Source organism: Chrysochloris asiatica, unplaced genomic scaffold (genome assembly GCF_000296735.1).
Source record: "Chrysochloris asiatica unplaced genomic scaffold, ChrAsi1.0 scaffold00121, whole genome shotgun sequence".
Taxonomy (NCBI): domain Eukaryota; kingdom Metazoa; phylum Chordata; class Mammalia; order Afrosoricida; family Chrysochloridae; genus Chrysochloris; species Chrysochloris asiatica.
This window is the reverse complement of record NW_006408639.1, coordinates 3,109,119-3,133,767: the sequence shown is the minus strand read 5'-3', so window position 1 is coordinate 3,133,767 and position 24,649 is coordinate 3,109,119. Positions and strand designations below refer to the sequence as shown.

Sequence of the window (24,649 nt, the reverse complement as noted above, 5' to 3'; positions counted from 1 at the left end):
CCACTCTTCTTCTTTCTCAAAAATTTCATGGAAGATGTAATGTCATAAAAGAGAAATTTATGGGATTCAGGCTATAAGTATCTGATACACATGGATTAGTCTTTTAAGTTCATAGAAAACTAAACACACAATACAAGAAAACTAATATGGAAAATAAACACTAAGGTGCTAAGTGAAAATTTGATCATTTGGAGAAAAATGTGGCAATTTTCATCCATAATGACTGTTTTTGTTGCTGATTGTTGCCATCTAGTAGGTTCTGACATAGCAACCCCAGGTACAACAGAACCCCAAGCTCCCGCAGTGTCTGTCATCTTCAAAATGGTTGCTGTGTTTGAGGCTAGTGCTGCGGCCATTTTGTCAAGCCATCTTGTTGGTGGGCTTACTCAGTTTCATTGGCTCTCTACTTGACCAAGCATGATGTCCTTCTTCAGGGAATGTTCACTTCTAGAAGCAGCAAATGATAGATTGTGTTGAGAAAAACTGCTGCAAATGATGTCTTACCAAACCAAACCAAACCCAAAAGCCCCTCACTACTGTCAAGTTGGTTCTAATTCACAGTAAGTCTATTTGCTAAATCTTAATGGTAGCAGCAAATCTCATTTTTTCTCCTGTGGAGTGAGTGGCTGGTAGGTTTGAACGCCAAACTTTCAAAGATGTCACTTTGATGATTAAGATTCAGCTGACTCAAGTCATGGTAATTCCAATTGCCTCACAGGCATGTGAAAGAAGTGCAATAAATAATGGTTGTGGTGGTGTGTTGTGGAGTTCTGACTCAATAGTGACCTTGCATAGGGTTTCCATCTTCATGTGATCAGAAAGTCTCATCTTTCTCCTGCAGAACGGCTGGTAGTTTCAAACTGCTGATCTTAGATTAGCAAGCTGACTTGTAAATGTAACCACTGTGCTCCCAGAGCTCCTTAAACAATGAGTAATTAAGGCCCCCAAAGAAGTATCATCTTTGAATTACAGTGTTGATGAAGAATACTGAATATAACATAGACAACCAGAAAATACCTGGTATGGTGCTGTAGGGTAAGCCAGCTACCAGAAGGTTGCTTTGAACTAAAAAGTCAGTGCTTCATACTCAACCAACTGCTCCTTTTAAAATCTATACTTACTAGGTATCTGTCATAACTGATATAATGGCAGTTAACAATAATCAAAAGAAAGGGGGCCTTAAGCCGCTGTCCGGAAACCCTGTACAGGGTCACTATTGTTGTTGTTGTTAAGTGCCGTCGAGTCGGTTCCGACCCATAGCAACCCTGTACAGGGTTTCCGAGGGTGTAATGAACTCTCTGGCACTTAACAACAACAACCAGAAAAATAAACAAATTTGTCTTGGAAGAAGTATAGCCAGAACTCTCTTTAGATGCAAGGGAAACAAGACTTTGTCTCACTTGAAGACTACAACTTTGGAAAACTGGGGCATTTCTGCTGTCCTAGAACGTTAGTATGCATTTGAATCGTTATGAAGGTTATGAAGGGTAGTCACATCAGATTGCAAAATGGACGATGGCCTCATACTTACATACCTGTTATTGTTGTTGTTATGTGTGGTGGAGTCGGTTCCAACTTATAAAGACCCTGTACAGAGTTTCCGAGGCTGTAAATCTTTACGGGAGCAGAAAGCCCCATCTTTCTTATGCAGAACAGCTGGTAGTTTCGAACTGCTGACCCTGATGATAGCAACCCGATTCGTAACCACTACACTACCAGAACTCCTAATAGATCCTATTGTTGTTGTTAAGTGCCTTCCAGTAGGTTCTGACCCATAGCGACGCAGTATAGGGTTTCTGAGGAGCAGCTGGTGAGCTTGAATTGCCAACCTTGCAGTTCAAATAGCTTTGCAGTCTGGCACATTAACCCGCAGCACCACACCAGGACTCCATAGATCCTATTAGGCATGTGTAAAATTAACATGTGTTTATACAGATTAAAATCTACATGCAACTTTTCCCAAGTTCCACCACCAACAAAGTATAAATTAATTTCATTATGCAATGTAATCATGGTCAATATATCCCAATTTACCTACAAATACCACTGTCCATTTATCTTACTTACAAATACCACTGTCCATTTATCTTTCACTTCAGTATCTAGAATTTTTGAAATTCATATTAAAAGTCTGCACATAACTCATTTTATTGTTTAAATTAGAAACAAACATATGTGTAACCAGTCTAGAGAAAACAGTCATATAAAAGTTGAAATGTCAAAGGAGAAAACATGTCTAAATATCATGTGATTAAACTAAATATTTCCCGAGCAAGCAAGAATGTGAAATGTAAATATAAATGTTAAATAATATTCAAATTAGAGCCTCATATCTCTTTTAAAAGAGAATGCACTATAGATTGCACTTAATGAATTACATATGTCGACTATATCTATTCTTCAATTATTGACCATCTTAATATTGATATTTTGGAATTTATAAAAATAGTGGGAAAAGTCTGCTCTTACTAGTTTGTGTATTAATGATGTCTAGCAGTAACAAATGTTCGGAGGCTGCTCTGTGAGGGTTAAGGTTTTATGTCACCTTAGCTGGGCCTTGATTATTAGTGGTTTTGCAGTTATGTAATGATGCGGCGCTGTGGGATAAAGCACTAGACTGCAAGGTTAGTTTGAACCACAATGCCAGTGGTTCAAACTCACCAGTCAGTCTTTGGAAGCCCTGTACAGGGTTGGTATTAGTCAGCACTGACTCAATGGCACTTAATAACAAGAACAATGATGACATCTGGCAGTTACATCATGATGTGATTTAGCAGCTGTGTAACGATTTAGTCATCCTCCATTTTGTAATATGATAATGATCATCCTCTCTTTTTACATAACACTGATTTTTGTACAAGGACCTGATGTTAGAACTTATCTATGTCAGTAAGTGAGGAGTGGGCATACTCAGTTTCATGGCTGTTAGCGACTGTAGATTTACACCTTCATTTTTCTACTTATAAATAGATAACATTCAGACAGTTCTTATAAATTTATACTTGACCTAAGTAGACTTTTGTGGGGAAAACTTTGTAGCATTAGGGTGGGTTATTCTTGTTAGGTGCCGTCCAGTTGGTCCCAACTCACAGTGACCCTGTGTACAGCAGAACAAAACACTGCCTAGTCCTGCGCCGTCCTCCCAATTGTTGCTATGCTTGAGTACATTGATGTTGCCACTGTGTGAACCCATCTCATTGGAGGTCGCCTTCATATCTGCTGTCCCTCTATTTTACCAAGTATGATGATGACCTTCTCCAGGAGCTGGTCCCTTCTGAAAACGTGTCCAAAGTATGAGAGGCAAAGTCTGGGCTGCTAAGGAGCATTCTCATTGTACTTCCTTCAACACGGGATCTATTTATTCTTCTGGCAGTCCATGGTACCTTTAATATACTTCTCGAACACCATAACTCAAATGCATTAATTCTTCTGCTCTTTTCCTTATTCGCTGTCCACCTTGCACATGCATGTGAGCATCATAGGAGATGGAATTATGAAGTTAAATTTTGTCTGTTCATTGAGCATAGGAGAGAACATTTTCTTCAGAACATTTATAATAGTGGTATGTCCAATGTCAAACTATGAAAATGACTCCAAAAAGGGAGTATCAAGCTGAATTTCATAAATCTGATTTTTTGCCCTCTTCTTTATTTATCTCTCCAACAAAATTCTTGTTCTGAGCTTGAAAGTACTTGCTATTTGCTTGCTGGATTATCTAGGATAAACAGACTGGACTTGAAACATAACATGCATTTAGGGTCTTTTACTTCTGAATGATACATACTATTCCTAAAAGCAGTCAGTATACCATAAGTGACCACCATGGCAGTTTAAAGAGAATGTCTGAAGAGCAGAGTAGCATAATTCTTTGTTTTAGCTTCAGAATGAAGTCTGAGAAAAAATTCTGAACTTCTCATTCCCAACCAAATACGCAAGGAAAAAGTGCAAAAATTTGATGTGTATAGATTTTTTTTTTTTTTTAAGGAAACTGTTGTTATGGTTGTTAAGTGCCATCGAGTCAGTTCCGACTCATAGCCACCCTGTATAGGGTTTCCTAGAGGTGGCTAATGTGCGGTTCAAGCCTACCTCGTAGTCCAGCGTCTTAACCTGCAAGGCCACACTAGGGCTAGTAAAGATTTAGGAATTAAGTAAAATAAAAAGACAAAATATCACTGCATTATAAGTTCATATCTTGCCTTTTTTATTGTTCAGGATATCTTTGACTACACAAAATGAGCCTGATACTGGATGATGTTTTGGATTTTTTTTTTCTTTGCTTTTTAATAAAATCAAAATGTTTGTATACACTAATACAGTCAAATAAGAATCTTAAAAACCTCATGTGTATTATAGTAGATCTAAACAAGGGTTGTCAATGTCAGACATTTTAGCTTGATTACCAGGAATTTCTTGTGATGTATTAAATTTCCAAATTTTCAGTTAGCAGCCATCTCCCAGGGTGTGTAGCGAGTGGTATATAATGTGCAGGAAAAGTTGAGCAGTTAGGATATCTTTGACCTGTAACTCATAAGAACGTTGTGCTGATCTTTCCAAAATTATTTAGGCAAGCACCTATTACAGTGCTTGGCACACAGCAGGTATTTAATTATGAATATAATTATGAATGATTGTATTGTTGTAGAATAAGCACTTGACTGGTAACCACAGGGTCAGTTGTTCAAACTCAAAAACTGAACCTTGGTAAACCTATACAGGGTTGCTATGATTCATAATGACTCCATGGCAGTTAACAACACCAGTTACTAATGATGCTAATGATCAAGAACATAGCACATATAGCAGTAATAAACACACTCTTCTAGCACTCATGCTAGCTAGTAAGAGAGCCAGTTGACCTAATTCCCAAAGCTACATTCTTAACCATTTAAAATGTGTTACCTCATACATTAAACAGAACAAAAAAGTGCTTAGTAGATTTAGAAATTCAAACTGAATAATATGTATTGCTTTCAAATTGGAGTATGGACTGAATTCATTTCAATGAAGATAAATATGACATGAATATTAAGGATTTGCCTAAATTGATGAGTGTTTGTACTCTTGTTTTTATATGAATAGATTCTGCTACTCGCTTCACAGGAATTCATCCAGTAGTGTTTTATATATTGCAGAACAAAAAAACATTACATGTCTGGTCAGTATAATACTTCACTTTCTCATTTTTTACCTTAAAAATGGTCCTCACTAACAATTTAAAAAATCAGAGTCTTCCTATTAAAATATTTGAAGAATTCTTTGTTGAAGATTGAGGTGTGGAATTGAACATTGAAAGGAAGATGTTCAAAACACTGGGGGGCTTCTCCAGCACTTGAAAAACTACAATGTGACCAATATAATTCCAATATGTTGTCATTTCTGTGAAACGGTACTTTTGATTCACTCAGTAAAGCTGTGTTTCTCGATAATTCTAGGGTTGATACCTCAAATCCTTTAAACTGCTTTTTAAAGCCACAAAATCTCTAATTATCTATCTATCTTGGGTATTTTTCTGAGAAAATGTAGAATCATATTAGTGAGTACCTCTATTCTGTAGGAGAAAATGGATAGGCCATTCTGTATGCTGGTATAATAAAGACTTCCATCACAAAGAATAAACAACTAAATGAGCAGCAATAAACTTAATTTGCACATTAGATATGCTTTTCCAAGTTCCGACATTTCAGTTGAAAATAATGCTGAAGCAATGAGGCCTATAATTGAACATCCAAAACTTCTCTAGTGGGGAAACCAAAACAAATGTTGCCTGCAAACAAGATCATTTTTATAGCCTGCTGTTACTCTTCTTTTTAATAATTTTCCAAGTGCCAGATCAAATAATTTCTCCTTTTATGTGATTTTCATATACCTCTTAGTGTATGTACACATAGTAATTTTAACCTAAGTCCTCAAAACTGAAAACACTTAAATTCTCCTTCCTTTCGATACCCTGTTTAAGCCTATTGAACATGTCTTCTAATTGCACTGGGCATCTTCTGAGGCTGTGGAAAGGCTGCTGCTAATGACACTTACAGTGTAGGAATGGAAAATTGCCTTGTCCTGTCATATTAGTGAAATAGGAATTTCAGACATACAGAGCAGATAACTTCAGAATCTTCTTAACACAGATAAGCCATATCAGCTAAAACTAAGCTGGAAAATATCTTACTCTTGTAACTATTATCTTTTTACATGTTATCTAACAACAACATTTCTTGCATGACTGAAGCTGATAAGTAGATTCAAAGAGAGATGATTGTTTTATCACCTTTCCAAAAATTCTCATTTGCTCCTTACCACCCTATTACCATCAAGGTCACTGTATGCTGATTTTGGTATGAGGAAGAAAATTGTATTTGGTTCTGTAACCACAATCAGATGAACATTATAGATGCGAAACACATACACGTGCATGCACACACACACACACACACACACACACACACACACATTGAGCCATCTTTACAAACAATCAGCTGGCTATATTCTTAGCAGTCAAGAAAATTGTGTGTTGTTGAATAAACACACACTATTATTACAGTATTTTTCCAGAATGAAGGTTCATTTTGATAGGTTGTAAAATAATTTTTTGAGAGTGATGTCTTCAAAATCTCTCCATGCAAGAGAATTAGAAATAGCAGTCTAGTTAGGAGGACATGCTAATAATACACCTTGAAATTCTGTGTGCATCCAAACCAGACAGTTTAATACAGATTATGAGTTACACATCGATAAAAATGCACTGTTTGAAAAGATGCTTTAATCTACACTGTATGTACATTTTTGTGTTTAGGCAGTTCCTTAATTTATTTACATATTTATTCAATTATATAATTGTGGGTATATTTATGTTTTGGAGTCCTTGTGTGGCGCTGTGGGCTAATGCGCTGGACTACAAAGTCAGTTTGAACTGCAAGGTAGGCAGTTCAAGCTCATCAGTTGCTCCTTCAAAACTCTATACAGGGTCGCTATGGCTCTGAACTGACTCGACAGCACTTCACAACAATGATATATTTGTATTTCATAGGACTTCTTTTCAACAGCAGAGAAGTAAATGATACAAAAATGCCTTTAAAATGGAATGTGGATATTTTATGAGCATTAAAAAGTAAAAAAAATAAATAAAAGTTTTATATCATAATGAGAAGATCTCTGAGCCCACAAAGCAACTGCTAATTTAAACTTAGTTTAAAGCCACCAGCCACTCCCTGGCAGAAAGATGAGTCTTGAAGCTCCCGCAAAAGTAGATTCAGAAACGCTATGCGGTGTCACTATGAGTCAGAACCTACTCCATAGCATTTACCATCACAAACAAAGTCATTCCCTGGGAGGAAGATGGAAAATTAAGGCCTTGGAAACATCGGGTCACTAAGAATTCCAACAGATTAATCAGAAACAATTAATGGGATTATTATTATTTGTTATTGTTAAATGCCATTGCGTTGGTTCCAACTCATAGCGAGCCTGTATCAGGTTATTGAAGAGCAACTGGTAGGTTCGAACTGCTGACTGTGGTTCCCAGTCCAGTGTTGATCCTACAGTGTCACACCAGGAGTCCTTATTATTGTTTAAACTAATGGAAACTATCTCGATACTGTTGCATATTGCCATCAGCTTATAAACATACGTGAATTTTTTGCGTAAGCAAATCAATCTCTGGTACTGTTCTGAACACACCAGAACAGTGAATTTTTGTCTCCATGAAGGTTTTAGAATTTTCATACAGCTCCATGCCTTAGTATCCTGTTGTGGCAATGCAAGGTAATGCACTGGACTGCACGGCATGTGGTTCAGACTCACCAGCCACTCCTCGGAAATCCTATACAGAGTCGTTATGAGTCAGAACTGACTTAAAGGCACTTAGCAACAACAACCATGTCTTATGCAGAGTGGAATTCTCTGTCTATAGTTTTTAGTTGCCATCTAGTCAACTCCAAATTATGGTGATTCCTGTGGGCAGAGTAAAAGTGGTCCACAGGACTTTCCAGTTCATTACCTTACAGAAGCAAATCATGACTGTCTTCTGAGGTGCCTCTAGTGGGTTTGAACTGACAAACTTTCATTTAGTGATTGAGTGCTAACTTGTATGTGCAACTCAAGGACTTCTAACTATTTGAACTACTTCATTATAAACAACAAGATTTGATTGTGTTAGGTGCCATTGAGTCAGTTTCAACTTTCAGCAACCCTACACACAACATAAGGAAACACTCCGCAGTCATGCATCATCCTAACAATTGTTGGTATGCTTCAGCCCATTGCTGCTGCTACTGTACTTATTCATGTAGTTAGGGATCTTCCTCTTTTTCACTGACACTCCACTTTACCTAGCATAATATTCTTCTCCAGTGATTGGTTCCTCCTGAGAACATGGCTGACGCATGAGAAACAAAGTCTCACCATCTTTGTTTCTAAGGAGCACTCTAGCTGTACTTCTTTAAACACAGATTTATTTGTTCTTCTGGAAGCCCATGGTACTTTCAATATTTTCCTCCAACGCCATAACTCAAAAGCATCAATTCTTCTATGATTTCCCTTAGCCACTGTCCAACTTTCACATGCATATGAAACAGCTGAAAGTACTATGACTTGGTTTAGGTGCACCTTAGTACTCAAACTGATATCTTTGCTCTTGAATATTTTAAAGAGGTCTTGTGCACCAGATTTGGCTAATGCAATACCCTGCTTAATCTATTGACTGCTGCTTCCATGAGTGCGGAATGCAGATCCAAGCAAAATGAAGTCCTTGACATCTTCAGTCTTTTAACCATTTATCATGATGCTATTTATTGGTCCAGTTGTGAGAATTTTTGTTTTCTTTACATTGAGATACAAACTCTAATGAAGGCCATAGTCATTTGATCTTCATCATTAAGTACTTTATGTCTTCTCCAAAGTGTGTTATTTTTCTTGGGTGCTATTTACTGAGTAGTGCTCTAATAATGTCAAGATTTGAAAGATTGAAAACATTTGGTTTTAGAACAAAGAGGCAGAATAGGCTTTACCTCTGCCTAATGCTTCAGACTGCAAAGTCATTTGAACAGCAAGGTCAGCGGTTCAAGCTCACCACCCGCTCCTTGGAAACCCTATACAGGGTCACAATGGGTTGGAACCAACTTGACAGCACTTGATAACAACAACAACAAGAGGATAATGATAAGAGTATCATTCAGTCAAGAAACAGTCACTGAACATATACAATGTTTCTGGAAATATTCTTGATTTGTAGTTTGTTGTTGCTGTTAAGTACCATGGAGTTGGTTCTGACTCATAGTAACCATGCACAGGGTTTCAGGCTGTTAATCTTTACGGAAGCAGAACGCCTCATCTTTCTCCTGTGGAACTGCTGGTAGTTTCAAACTGTTGACCTTGAGATTAGCAGCCCAATTCGTAACCACTACGTTACCAGAGCTCCTTAGATTTGTAGTTTACTGATGATTAAAAAGAGATTAAGATCATTGCTCTTATGATGCTTCTGATCAAGAGGAGGAGGAAAATGGAAAAGAAAACTATACACATGACATATAAGTAAATTATATGATTTATAAGAAAAAGAGCTACAGAAAAACAGAAAATGCAGCAGTTTAAGTAGACCAGAACAACAGTGTGTGATAATGGTGTTTGCATGGCCAAGCAAAGAACACTAAAAAGAGGCAAAAATGGATGTCATGATACTTCTCAAAGCTCAGTATTCTTACTTATGGAAACATCAGAGAACTTGAATTTTTAATTATTTAGCACTGCAATAACAGAAATGCCACAAGTAGGTGGATTGGACAAACAGAAATGGATTACCTTACAGTTTAGGAGCGTTAGATGTATAAATTCAGGGTACCAGCTCTAAGGGAAAGCTTTCTCTCTCTGTGACCACTGACAAAAGGTCCTTGTCTCCTTTTAACATCTGTGGATCTGCCATCTCTTCAAATTTCCATGTGTCTTGACATCAGTCTTTACCTGGATCTAGAAGGTTCTCAGTGCAGAGACCCTGGGTTAAAGATTCCTCTCCATGTCTCGCTGTTCTTTCTTGGTCTCTCCTCTCTCCTTTTATGTCTTCCAAAATATAAGGTGATGCAGACCACACTCCAGGACACTCTCTTTATACTGGATCAGGGCTGTGAGCTGAAAAGTGCTACATTCCACCCGAATCCCCTTATAACTGATAGACTAAACATCTCTGATTACATCATAGGGATTGGTTATATCAGAACACAACTGTGAAATCACATTATTAAATAATTACCAAATCACTGGAAATCATGTTAACCCAAGTTGACACACATTTTGGTGGGTGGGACAAAATTCAACCCATTACGCTAAGGATCATGTTGTTTATGGAACACGCTAACTTATAGATTTTCTTATATTGTCAGAATTAGGGCCCTATTAACAGAAAACATAGCCAGATTACGTGATTTAAAAAATGCAGTAAATCCCAAGAGAACTAAGCAGATTGAGAGCTGAGTTCACTATATGGAAACTGAGTGGTTTTCCAAGTCTTTCTGTTACATTGGTATTCCAACAGTTAGTAGTATGCAGTGGATTTTCCAATATCAAACTTTAAGAATACAATGAGAAAGAAATTCTTCATTCTACCCAATTTATTGACCCTTCCCTCCCCACCCCCCTTAACTTAGAGGGACATGGGAGTCCTTGTGTGGAGCTGTAGGTAAGCACTGGACTGCAAGGCCAGTTTCAACCACAAGTTTGGTGGTTCAAACACACCACTCGCTCCTTGGAAACCCTATACAGGGTCGCTGTGCATTAGAACCGACTGGAGGACACATAACACAAAATGGAGATGGTTAGGGGGCTGGTGGCTAGAATTCCCAATACTGTATTTCAGCAGCAAAATCATTTATCCAGATCACAGCTCAGTGTATTCAATAGAAAGTTTCATTGAGAAATCGCACTGATAACTTCAAACTTCCATATTTTAGTTACCTTTGGAGCTATTCAGTTATGGAAGATTAATTGCAATTTCTTTTGATTCTTTTGCCATATTTGAATTTCCTGTTTATTAAGATGATGTGCACTGGCTAGGCTATATTATCTTCATTAGAATGTGGTTATTAGTTCCCCCCTTCCTTTCTTAATAGAAATGCTACTGGATTTTTATGCAAATTACATACATGTTATGCATTATTTTGCCAGTTAACAGATCTTCCCCCAGTGAGGTATTTTCATAATGTCAGTATGGCAAGTTAAAAAAAAAAAAAAAAAAAACTTAGCATAGCCAGAGCACAATATGAAAATATCTTAGGAAAGGAGGGTGCAATTGACACAAGAAGTAGAGTGTATGTGTTTTTATCATAAAATTACAATACTTGTTCAAACAAAACATTCACCTTTTTCACTATATGAACATTAGTCAACATTGACTGAAGAAATAACTCTGCTATTAAATACACTGATATTTTTAGGTACCATCGAATTAGTTCCAACTCATAGTAATCTTGTGAACAACAGAAGAAAACACTGCAGGGTAGTACACCATCCTCATAGTTGCTGTTACGTCTGATCCCATTGTTACAACCATTGTGTCAATTCATCTCCTTGGGGTCCTCCCCTTTTTCCCTGACCCTCCACTTTGTCAAGCATGATATCCTTCTCTTGGCATAGGTCCCTCCTAACTACAAGTACAAAGAACTAGAGACAAAGTCTTGCAATCCTAGCTTCTAAGGAGCATTGTAGCTGTACTTCTTTCAAGACAGATTTGGTGGTTTTTCTGGCAGTCCAGTGTGCTTTAAACATTCTTAACTTAACACTATAATTCAAATTCATCAGTTCTTGTAGTTGTCCTTATCTGTTGTGCAACTTTCACATGTGCACGTGCAATTGAAAACTTAATGGCTTGGGTCATGCTCACCCTAATCCTCAACAGGACACAGTCTTTTGCATTAGAGTTGCTTAATGCAATATGGTGTCTTAAAAACACAATGACAACACAATCTCAGAGAAGTAATAGTTTTCAAAATGAACCACACTAGTTGATTTTGACACATCATATTCTATCAGTCATAGTTCCACTGATCGTGCCAGATGACTGTGGGCATCATGCAATACCCTTGTGACAAGTTGGCAGAAATATCTTCCAGGGCTTTATATGAGTGTTTATTTTCCTGGGGTAATTTTACAGAATAGTTGAAGTTTAACAGCTATTTTTATTAAATACATTTAATGTTTTTATAGAAATGAGGAGAAAGCATCAATTACAGAATTTTGTCTTTGGGGCTTAATTAGCTGCTCAATCAGCTTTATCAAAACAGTCTTTTTTATCATCTGGGAGGTAACAAAATAATAGAAGTGACATAGCTTCCAGTAAACATACTATTTTATGAGCTGAGTTAAAAAAAAAAAAATAGCAGAGATGGGGAATAGGCATTTCTAATACTAATTATGTCTCTTGGTGATATATTGGGACATTTGGATGAATACTAGTTGAAAAGTCTTAAAACTTCAGTATGCAGTTTTATTATTCCAAGGTCTAGGAGCTTGTCTATTTACTCATTTATCCCTTTGTCATTCCGTGGTGGCTTACGTCCTGCTGTGTCGCTGGAAGTTATGCCATCAGCATTTCAATCACCAGAAAGGGTCACTCATGGTGGACAGATTCCAGCAGAGCTTTCAGATGAAGATAGACTAGAAAGAAGGATCTGATGGATCTGCTTCTAAAAAGTGGCCCATTAAACCTTGTAAATTGCAGCTGAAGATTGTGTGATATAGAGCCAGAAAAGGAGCCCCTCAGGTTAGAAGGCACTCAAAATATGAATGAGGAAGAGCAGACTTCTCAAAGAATGTTGTTGCTAAGAGCTGTCCAATCAGTTCCAACCCATAACGACCCTGTATAGGCCTCAAAGAATAGGTGACCTAAACAACATGTATGGCGTAATGCTTTCAGAACCTTCATTTGCTAATGTGGCACGATTTGAAATAGGAGAAAACAGCTTCAAACATCCACTTATAATCAGAAAGACAAAGGTACACTGTATGAATCCAAGGATACTAGAAATCATAAAAAATGGAATGGAATGCAAAAAAACCTTAGGCATTAGTGAGCTGAAATGGACTGGGATTGGCTATTTTGAAATGATATGTTCTGCTATGCCAGGATTGACAAATTGAAGATAAATGTGGTTAAATTCATTGTTTAAAAAAATGTTTGACACAGTGAAAACTATTTTAAAAAGACCATTTGAGATCTATCCTAAAGTAAAACACTGTCACTGATGTTGTTGTTGTTAGGTGCCATCGAGTCGGTACCGACCCATAGCGACCTTAGGCACAGCAGAGCAAAACACTGTCCGATCCTGAGGCAACCTCACTATTGTTGCCACGCTTGAGTCCATTGATGCTGCCACTTGGCCAAACCATCTCACTGGGGGTCTTCCTCTTTTTCTCTGACTGGATAACATTAATAGTTTGCAAGAAAGACAATCTGTATACACACCCATTACTAAGTTCACAAAGGAAAAGACTGAATATTTCTACCAACTTCTGAAGTCTGAAATTGATAAGCATAGAATACTATGATAATTACTAGTGAATGAATTGTGTGAGTCATAACTAAGGAGGTTAATAGTTAGAAAACATGGAGTGAGTTCATAGAAACAACACTGCTATTAAGTGTCATTGAGTCAGTTACAACTCATAGTGACCTTGTATGGGGTTTTGGAGGCATATTTTTTGTTTGAAAACTAACTTTGTGAAAGCATAAAACATTACCTTTTTCCTGAGGAGTGACTGTGATCTGGAACCACTAGCCTTGTGATTCACAGTTCAGTTTGTACACTATGGAGCTACCATACTCCTAGAAATGAGACTAGAGAATTCACACAAAATTTGAAAGACCAATGACGTACTCATAGGAATTACCTTTTATCCACAACATGAACAGTGACGACACATGTGGACCTCACCAAGTGTAATACACAAAACTCAAATCCTCTATATTTGTGGAAAGACATAATGAAGAAGCTAAGCATCACCACTCAGAATAAGATCAGGGGCTGACTGCAGAACGAACCAATTGCTCATATGTAAGTTTGGTTTGAAGTAAAGAAAATTAAAACATCTCTACAAGATTCAAAGTACAGTCTAAAGTATATCCCACCTGAATTCTGGGATAATCTCAATAATAGATTTGACCCAGTGAGCATGAGTAATAAAAGAACAGGGAGTTTTGGAATTACACCAAGAACATCATATACGAAGAAAGCAAAAAGTCATTAAAAGAACAAGAAAGGAAGAAAACTCTAAAACGGATGTCAGAACAGATCCTGAAAGTTACTCTTGAATATCAAATAACTAAAACAAAAGGAAGAAATGGTGAAATAAAACAGCTGAATTGAAGATTTCAAAGGGTGCGTTGAGAAGACGAAGTAAATAGTATAATGAAACGTGCAAAGACCTGGAGTATGAAAACCAAAAAAAAAAAAAAAAGATCATGTTCAGCATTTCTCAAGTTGAAAGAACTGAAGGAAAAATTAAAGCCTCAAGTTGAAATATTAAAGGATGAACAAAATAGTGTGCTGAAGGCATTGGCAAAACACAGCATCCAGTAATTGATGGAATAGCAAAGGAAATGATTGCATAGATGGTAGCAATGCTGGAAGGACTCACTCGTCAATGTCAAGAAGTTTACAAGAAAACTACTGAGCCAATTGACTGGAAAAGTTCCATATTTGCATTCCTACCAAAGAATGATGATCCAACAAGGTGCAGAAAGTATCTACCAATATCATGAATATCACATGCAAGTAAAATTTGCTGAAGATAATTCAAAAACCTGTTGCATCAGTACATGGACATTAAACTGCCAGCAATCAAGGTGGATTCAGAAGATTACATGAAATGAGAGCTATCATTGCTGATACTGATAAATCTTGGCTAAAAGCAAAAAAAAAAAAAAAAAAAAACCCAGAAAAGTGTTTACCTGTGTCTTACTATGTATAGGCATTTGATTTCATATAGTAACAAATTATGGATAGTATTGTGATGAAGGAGAATTCCAGAACACTTAATTGTGATCATGGGGAACCTGTGCATAGTTCAAGAAGCAATTGTTTAAACAGAACGAGGGGCTACTGAATAGTTTAAATCAGGGTTGGTGTTAGGGTTGTATCTTTTCTTCATACTTATTCAATCTGTATGCTAAACAAATAATATAAGAAGCTGTACTGTATGAAGTTGTTGTTGTTAAGTGGCTTCGGGTCAATTCTGATGCATGGCAACTCTGTATAGGGTTTCCATGGAGGACCCGCTGAGCTTGAACCACCAACACTGCAGTTGAAACAACTTTACAGTCTGACACATTAGCCCACAGCACCACACCAGGACTTCAGTACATGAAGTAGAAGGCAGGAAGTAGAAGGTGGAAGGAAGACTCATTAACAATGCATAATACGTAAATGATACAACCTTGCATTCTGAATTTGAAGAGGTCTTGATGCAGTTACTGGTGAAGATCCAAGAATACAGTCTTTATATGGACGACAGCTCAACATAAAGAAAATAAAAATCATTACAAGAGGACCAGCTATCAAGATCATAATAAATGGAGAAAGATTAAGTTACTTAGGACATCATTTGGCTTAAAGCCTCAATCAGTGCTACAGAATCAATATCACAATAACTACAGAAGCAGTAGTTAGGAAATTAAATGATGTATTGCATTGGGCTTTCCTGCCAAAGACCATTTTAAAGTGTTAAAAAGAAGTCACTTGAGAATCAAAGTGTGCCTGACAAACCATAGTATTTCATTCTCTTCATATGTATGCAGATTGTGGACAATGAATAAGGAAGAACAAAAAAGAATTGGTAACTACGAACTATGTTTTTGGTGAAGAACATTGAACACCCTAAACTACCAGAAGAGCGAACATATCTGTGTTAGAAGATGCATAACCAGAATGCTCCTTAAAAGTGAGAATGACAAGATTCACCTCACTACTTTGGGTATATTATCAGAAAGTAACAGTCTCTGAGGAAGAATATCTTGCTTAACTAGAGGGTCAGCAAAAAAACAGGAAGACCCTGAAGAACATTCATGGGCACAGTGACTAAATGGTCATTTACTGAAACCCAGCAACAATGATTGTGTTTCAGTCTGTTGTACCTAGTGCTGCTCTTAGGGAGAATTGACTTGACAGCAGCTAACAGCTGTATCTCTTTACTCTGATGGGAATATAATAAGACTGAAGTGAATGCTATACATTTCATTTTTCTCTTTGAAAAGAACTACATATTAAAGCATAAGCATTTCACTAGCTGCATGTGGTTACCATTTATTTAAGGAGCTCTGGTAGCGTAGTGGTTACGAATCGGGCTGCGAACCTCAAGGTCAGCAGTTCAAAACTACCAGCTACTCCGCGGGAGAAAGATGAGGCTTTCTGCTCCAGTAAAGATTCACAGCCTTGGAAACCCTGTTCAGGGTCGCTATGGGTCGGAACCGACTCAACGGCACTTAACAACAACAACAACAACCATTTATTTACTCATATACTCATACATAAAAAATTTCATACAAACTGAATTCTAAATGAAAGTTAACCAAAAAAAAAAGTATTACCCAGTGATCACATGAAAATATCCATGGCCACACCCAGTAAGGAATTTGTGAGATTTCAAATATTTTAAGTGTAAGTATTAACTCTGCCTAATTATTCATGGAATCCCCCTGGAAAAGCAAGCACGGTATTAATGGGCAACTCAAGTCAATGGTGATGTCAAATATTTCAGATGTACAAGGTGATGGAGGTTTGACACTGTGATAGAGGTCATGTTATGCATACAAATTTCTAATATACATCAAGTACTAATGAAGATGATTAAATACCTTTTACAACCAGACTGCCAGTGCTCTTAGCAACGCCAAACTGATTTGTGGCTATGCAAGTGTATGGTCCTGCATCCGACCTGGTAACATTATATATCTTGAGGCTGCCATCCTCTATGAGAAACATTCTAAAAAGAATATGCATAATTAATGGAAAGTGCAGTTTTTTAAGAAATTTAATTCAAAACCACTAATTTGATTTGAAAACTTAACTAAAATTGTGGTTGCATTTTAATAATACATATTTTCCTATTTCCTATCACTCTGTTTCTCGTGTGAGCAACCTCTGAGTCCAGAGGTTTTAGAATATATAACATGCTTTTATTTTTATGCAGTATTAATAATTGTCATACCATGGGTTGGATTTAACATTGCTGTTTCAATGCACATTAAAAATCACATGAGTGCCCGATGCTGACAGTATAATGCCCAGTTGTTTGATGAATAGGATCCATTCATCAGAAATTACTTACTGTGTATTTTGAAAAGTCAACTCACCAATGAAATCTGAACTAAGTTTTGGAGCAATGCAGGACAATTTTCATACTGTCTCGTCTGTAGTTGTATAAGTCTTTTCTTATTTAATGCTTTCTAAAACCAAACAACAGGCTTTTTAACTGTGATAATTCCATACCAGTGCTACTGAGCTAAAGAAAGTATTCATGTGATTCCATAGCACAGGTCTGTGAATATTGAGCTGTTAACGGAAAGGACAGTGGTTCAAACCCAGCAGCTCTGAGGGCGAACCATGAGGTGGTCTGCTTCTGTAAAGATGGAGAGTCTTGGAAACCTAAGTATAGTCACTATGAGTTGAAACTGAATCGGTGGCAGTGATTTTTTTGGGGTTATCCTTACAAATATAGGAAGAGAGGAGTAGGAATAATGTAAATTAAAGAATTAGACTAAGTTGAATATTCCTAAAACATATGTGAACATTTGTTATAAAAAGAAGATGTATTGATGTAAGAAGTTTGTCTTTCATGAAATTATTCCCATTCCATTGTCTCTGAAATTCAGAAGCAGTCAAAAGCATATACCAAAATGCCATGATAATTAAGAGGGACCCCCAAAGTTTTTTGGACAAAAGGACCACCATAAATAGAAATATCTTTCCAATTTTAAGTTTCTATATTCTTTATGTCATGAATTCAATTAACAAATGCTTCAAAATAAAACTTTTAAAATACTAATGAATAGTCAAAATTATAGAAAAATATGTGCAAACCACCTACTTTTAATGACAGTGGTTTTAAAGGAACGTATGAGACGACTTTTGGCATGGATGCCTTACACAGACATGAAAAACCAGTATTTTTGCATTATGAACACATCTTTATTTCTAATATCTGTATAACATGAATAGTAGCCAATGTTATTAATTATCCAATTAGAAACACAAAGAATATCAGTCAAGTGCAATTTGTGTTAAACCAGCTTCTGATGTTGGGTTTATTATTAATAACAGGCTCTACATACTGTTGTCATGAGTGAAAGTAGACTCATCTAGATTGAGAATGTTCCATGATACAAAATGAGGAGCTTTAAAAAAAAAAAAATCTTGGAGCATTCCCCAACAACAGTCATATGAGATTTTATTGAATTTCTGAAATCTCTAATTTATTAGATTCCAATTCATATCAACAAATTCATCATACCATTACTGAAAAAGTAGCAAAGATATTCTAGTATGTGGTAAACTTCTGGCCAAATGGATTTTTTTGTATCTGATTCAATTAGAAGTGGCCAGTGTGAGAGACATTTGGTTGCATTATTTACCTGTAGCATTTAGATGGAACTAAGAATTTCCAGCAACATACACATATTGAATGCTTGACCTATAAAACAATTTAAATGATAAAAATAATATATTTTCAGATAACAAAAGGCCAGGACACAAATTTTCCAGCTACCATTGCCAATGATTATTATGTATCATATATTTTGCACTGATGTTTCAAAAAGAAATAATGATGTAAACAGTGGTCTCATATTATTCAGAGTACACTGCTCTTTTATACATCATAATAGGGGCCCACCATGTTTACTGAATTAAAATTGACATCATCAAAACTGATTATTTTTGAAAAATCAACAAATCAATCAGTACTTATCACTTTACTACACTGTTTAATGGAGTGAGAGGGTACACTAAGAACTAGAAAAGCTAAAGTCTGCCTGAGGCCAAAATTAGGTCATTTTCAGATAAGTAGAAATTAAAAGAATTTGTAAAAACCATACCAATTTTACAAAACGCACTAAAGAAATTTCTTTGGACAACCAACCAACCAAATAATAATATACATGACTACATCACCAAGACTCAACCCAGATACAGAAGTATTTAAAGTAAAACGGACCTATGAAACTGAAAGCAGAGAACCAGAAATACAGTTGCAGCAACAACAAAGAAAATCAACAGAGGAAATAATGTAGTACCAGAAATTCCAAATAATGAGGAATTTCAATGAAAATTATGATGTCAATAAAAAAATGAAATAAATAAAAATAAACTTAACAATGACTCTAAAAACTTGACCAAACCTTACACCTAGTCCTCCTAGTCCCTAGCCCTTCCCCCTTAACACTAATCCTAGTCCTGACCCTAACTAAAAGAAGTCCTAGGCCAGATCCCTAACCCTAACCAGTGCTCTTTACTACTATATACCCCTGCCTGCATAAGCAAAAAAAAAAAAAATATATATATATATATATATATTATGTTTATTTCAATATATATACATATATTCTAATGTGTTTATACTCAATCTCAGTCAGAGGCTGTCCTTTGTTATTTTGTTGTTTAAGTGCCCTCAGGTTGCTTCTGACTCATAGCGACCCTGTATGCAGTTTCTGAAGCGTGACTAGTATATTTGTACTTCTGAACTTGCGGTTAGCAGTCCAGTGTTTATCCTATAGGGCTACTGTTACTCCAGAACTCCTACTTGCAGCAAAATCATTCTGCATGTTAATTATGATATGCAAAACTTTTCCTGCTGATTCATTAACAGGTGCCTCAGATACAATCTATGTCATTACTACCCAAACTGTGAGCTTACCCCAGTCCTACTCTGGTAGTGTAGTGGTTACGAATCGGGCTGTGAACCGCAAGATCAGAAGTTTGAAACTACCAGCTGTTCCACGGAAGAAAGATGAGGCTTTCTGCTCCCATAAAGATTTACAGCCTTGGAAACCCTGTACAGGATCTCTGTGAGTCGGAACCGACTCCATGGCACACAACAACAACTGAAACAAACTCAGCAATTTTAATAAGATAGTCAGTGACTGATTTGCATAAGACAGTTTGGGAAGCATTGGTCTGCTTGTTACATATGAAACATCTGTTAAGATTATGTTTATTTCAATATAAGGATCCATCTTGTTTTCCAAATAGTAATTTGCAGAAATGCATAAGAAAATCAATGTTAGATTATGTATGTTTTATGGTTATACAAAAAAATCAAATTACTAGCAAAACTGTTTTAGCGTCCGTTAAAATTAAATAAACATAAATTAATTAAATACCTAAATGCGATTAAAACTAAAATAAGCAATTAAAAAATCATTCTTTCTGGTAACCAGAGATGTATTTATAGAAAGTTAAGAGATTTTATGATAAAACAAAACAAATAGTATGAATGTTTCTCATTCTCGCTTTTTTCATTTATGAGATGTTAAAAAAAAAAAAATTAGTCTTATGTCAATGTAGATGAAATCAAACTAAATATATCTCTAATTTATACAGACTAAAGAAAAAGAAAACTGGATCCTTTCCTCCATCTCTAACACATACCAAAACATGGCTTTTTATTTTTATTTCTTGTTGTTGTTGTTGAGTGCTGTCGAGTAGGTTCCGACCCATAGCGACCATGTACAGGGTTTCCGAGGGTGTAAATCCTTACGGGAGTAGAAAGCCTTGTCTTTCTCTCATGGAGCAGATGGTAGTTTCGAACCGCTGACCTTAAGGTTCGCAGCCCGATTCATAACCACTACGCTACCAGAACTCATTTTTATTTCTAAGTATCATTAAGTTGATTCCTTATAATAACTTACATAATTTCTGAGGAGCAGCTGGTGGGTTTGAACTGCTGACTTTGCAGTTCACAGTCAAATTCTTATTCTAAAGTTCCACACCAGGATTTCAAAACATAGCTTAGAAGAAATAATTTAACAAACCAAACCAAACAACAACAACAAACAACTAAAATTAAACTATGAATCGTTTGTCATTTTCACAAAAGGCACGGTACAGATGTAAGAATTAAGAGTATGTTTTTATTGACGGTTTTGGTAACATTCATAGACAAAGAAATCGGCTTTTTCTATCCTTCTTTTGGAGTATTCCAAAATATATTTTAAAATAGTTCTGGAGGGTTAGAAATGATGTATTAATAAAGTTAATGATATATTTTATTTTCATTCCACATAATCCTCTCAGGCACTTAAAAACAAAACACAGCCACACATAGATAAACTTGACTCTCTGTGACAAATTAGAGAGCATTCAAGTAATAAAAATGAGGATTTGCATGAGAAGTTAAAGAAAATAAAGTTATAGAGAAAAATATAGAAGGCAATAATGATTGATTTGGTAGAAAACATATTTCTTACTAGAATTAAGTGCTTTTAGACGGTAGATTATAAATTATGTATGGAAATATATGTGCACCATGGAATATGGAAAGTTTCCAAAATTTCAACTTAAATATATGGTTGGTAGAAAAACCAGGCTGATTCCCCACCCCCCATCCTTCTTAATTTAATCAGTTAGTAGTTACTAAGGGTCTCCTATGTCCAAGATAATATGTTCGATCTTTAAACAGCAAAGTATTTTGTGGTGCTGTAGGGTCAGCTTTGGAATACAAACCACAAGGTTGGCAGTTCAGATCCACCAGCTGCTCCTTGGAAACTCTATACAGAGTTGTTGTGAGTGAAAGCCAACTCAATCGCAATTAACAACAACAAAAATATCCAAGGCACAATCTCCATGAAATTAAAACTCATTGGTCAAATTGTGTGTAGGGTATGAATTATTATTGTAAGCTGTCTCTGTGTTGGCCCTCTACTGAATGTACTGTATCAAAAATGTAGAGTTATTAAATCCATAAGGAAAACCTCTGCACTGGCTATTGTTATCATCCTCATTTTACCATCCAAGAAACAGCCATGACAAGAGGTGATAACCGACTCAAGGTACATTCATACTAGATAGTATAGGTCCAAGATTCTAATTATACCTACTATTGATTTTTTTTTTTTTTTAAAGAATTATTGCAAATATCTTTTCAAACGTCTTAAGTGGTGATTATACACGTGGATCTCTCAGGATAGAATACACAGAGATCAAATCAGCCAAAATTGTTGAAAAAGACAATCAAGGATGTCAATATCATCAGTCAAAACAAGGGTAGGGTCTGAACGAACCATGACACAATCAAATGCTCACATGCAAGTTCAGGTTGAAGCTGAAAAAAGAAAAGAAAAGAAAAAAAAAAAACAAAAAAAACACAGAAAACTACAAAAGTGAAAGTATAATCTTTAGTATATCCCACCTGAATTTAGATATTATCTCAATAATAGATGTATTGCATTGAACTAAAGTTGACGTCAACAGAGACTCTGAGGCTACTCTTGAATATACAGCAGGGAAAGTGAAATAAATGATGAAATAAAAGAGATGAATGAACAGGAAATTCCACTGGGTAGTTTACCAGTGTGAAGTATTACAATGTAATATAGAAAGACGTGGAGTTAGAAACCCAAAAGAGGGGAAAACATATTGGGAATTCCTGAAACTGAAAAAACTTTTGAAGATGAAAATCCAAGCTTTGAGTTTCAATGGTGAAAGATTCTATGGGAAAAATATTGAATGATGAAGACAGCATTGGAATAAGATAGAAGGAATATACACAAAAAAATTGATAGGAATTCATTCATTTCACAAGGTAGGATGTAATCAAGAATTGTTGGTATTGAATGAAGGTGTCCAAGTTGTATTGAAGGAGTAGCCAAATACACCACTCCAGGAACTGACAGAATACTAATATGTTTCACCAAATTGATTTAGCACAGAAGCGCTCACTCATCTATGCCAAGAAATTTGAAAGATAATTCCCTGGCCAATCTACTGGCAGAGATTCATATTTGTGTCCATTCCAAAGAAAGGTAATGCAATAGAAGGTGGAAGCTATGCAGCAATATCAGGAATATCACTTGCAAGTAAAATTCTGCTGCCTATAATCCAAAAATGGTTGTAGCGGTACATCAACAGGGAACTGCCAGAAAGTCAATGTGTGTTCAGAAAGAATACCAAACAAAGAATACCAATAAGATGTTGTTGTTAAGTGCCGTGGAGTCAGTTCTGACCCATAGCGACCCTATACAGGGTTTCCGAGGCTGTAAATCTTTACGGGAGCAGAATGCCTCATCTTTCTCCCGCGATGTGTTTTATTGTCTATGCAAAGATATTCATTTGTGTAATTCATTACAAATTAGGGATAACATTGCAGAGAATTTCGTAATATTTAATTGTGCTGATCAGAATCCTGTGCATAGACCAAGACGCAGTCATTAGGATAGAACAATACACATGTAATCTGTATGCTAAACAAATAATCCAAGGAGCTGGATTATAAATAAAGTTATTAAATCACATAAAATGAGTTTAAGGGTTATGTCTCTAAAATATATAGAAATAGAAATCTATTTTCGCTGGTGTGTTGTTGCTGATGGCCTCAAATTGAGTTATAGAGACCCAATGTGGCAGTGTAGAACTGTCCCATAGGGTTTTCTAGGCAGTTATCTTGATGGCCAGCACTGGACTGTCAGTTTGCGGGGGATTCTACACATTTTTCCTCCTCTTCCATGTCGCACCTTCCTTGCCCAGCACAGACATCTTCAAGTGGGTGGATGCACACCCCCAAAAAGACTCCAACATTGAGCCCACGGTTTTCCCATGGCACAGAAAGAAAGAGCTTGGCGGGTGCTTATGACTTCAGCCTCGGGGTCACAGCCCTAAAATCAAGTTGTGCAGGACCCTTTACTCCTGCCTATCCAGCAAGAAAAAAGCAGGCCCATCAGGCCTGACAGACAAACCATATGAACAATCTGTAAAAGCCCAACATAAAATGACACAACTATCTTGAGAATTATGTTGTGCACATGCAGATACATAACTGACTTTCAGAGACAAAAATAGTAGACAATCTTTTCCCTATTACTTCTGAATATCTATCTGCACACTGCTATGGTGGTGACTAGAGGAGGGGCCTGAACAAGTGGACAATCCCACCCACTACTGGACGCTTCTACGATACACACACACTGCCTGTGTAGCAAGGCAACTGGACAGTCGGAGCAGTTTTATTTTAGTTTCAAAGTGGTGGTTTTTAATCTCTGCTTTTATATTGCTTCTGCTTTTGGCCCTTTTGAACACACATTATTCCTGGAGGTGGGAACTTTTTCTCCCTATGTTACCCAAGTTGTTGTTGTTGTCAGGTGCCATCGAGTCGGAACCGACTCATAGCGACCGTATGCACAGAAGAACGAAACAATGCCCGATCCTGGTCCAACCTCACTACCGCTGCCACACTTGAGTCCATCAATGATGCCACCGAGCCAATCCATCTCGCTAGGGTTCTTCCCCTTTTTCTCTGACCCTCCACCTTATCCAGCATGACATCCTTCTCCAGCGACTGTTCCCTCCGGACAACATGTCCAAAGTATTAGAGACGAAGCTTAGCCATCCTGGCCTCCAAGGAGCACTCTGGCTGCACTTCTTCCAAAACAGATCTATTGGTTCTTTTGGCAGTCCATGGCACT

At 36.7% G+C, this 24,649-nt stretch overlaps 1 protein-coding gene across 3 annotated transcripts in view; it reads right to left on the bottom strand.

Annotated features, from left to right (window-relative positions):
* The window catches only part of CNTN6 (contactin 6), a 606,070-nt gene that overhangs the window by 52,094 nt on the left and 529,327 nt on the right, over window positions 1-24,649 (bottom strand). For all 3 annotated transcript variants that reach the window (XM_006868658.1, XM_006868659.1, XM_006868660.1), the window contains one exon: window positions 16,832-16,959. In XM_006868658.1, coding sequence (XP_006868720.1) covers window positions 16,832-16,959 — 128 coding nt within the window. The remainder of the gene's footprint in view (window positions 1-16,831; window positions 16,960-24,649) is intronic.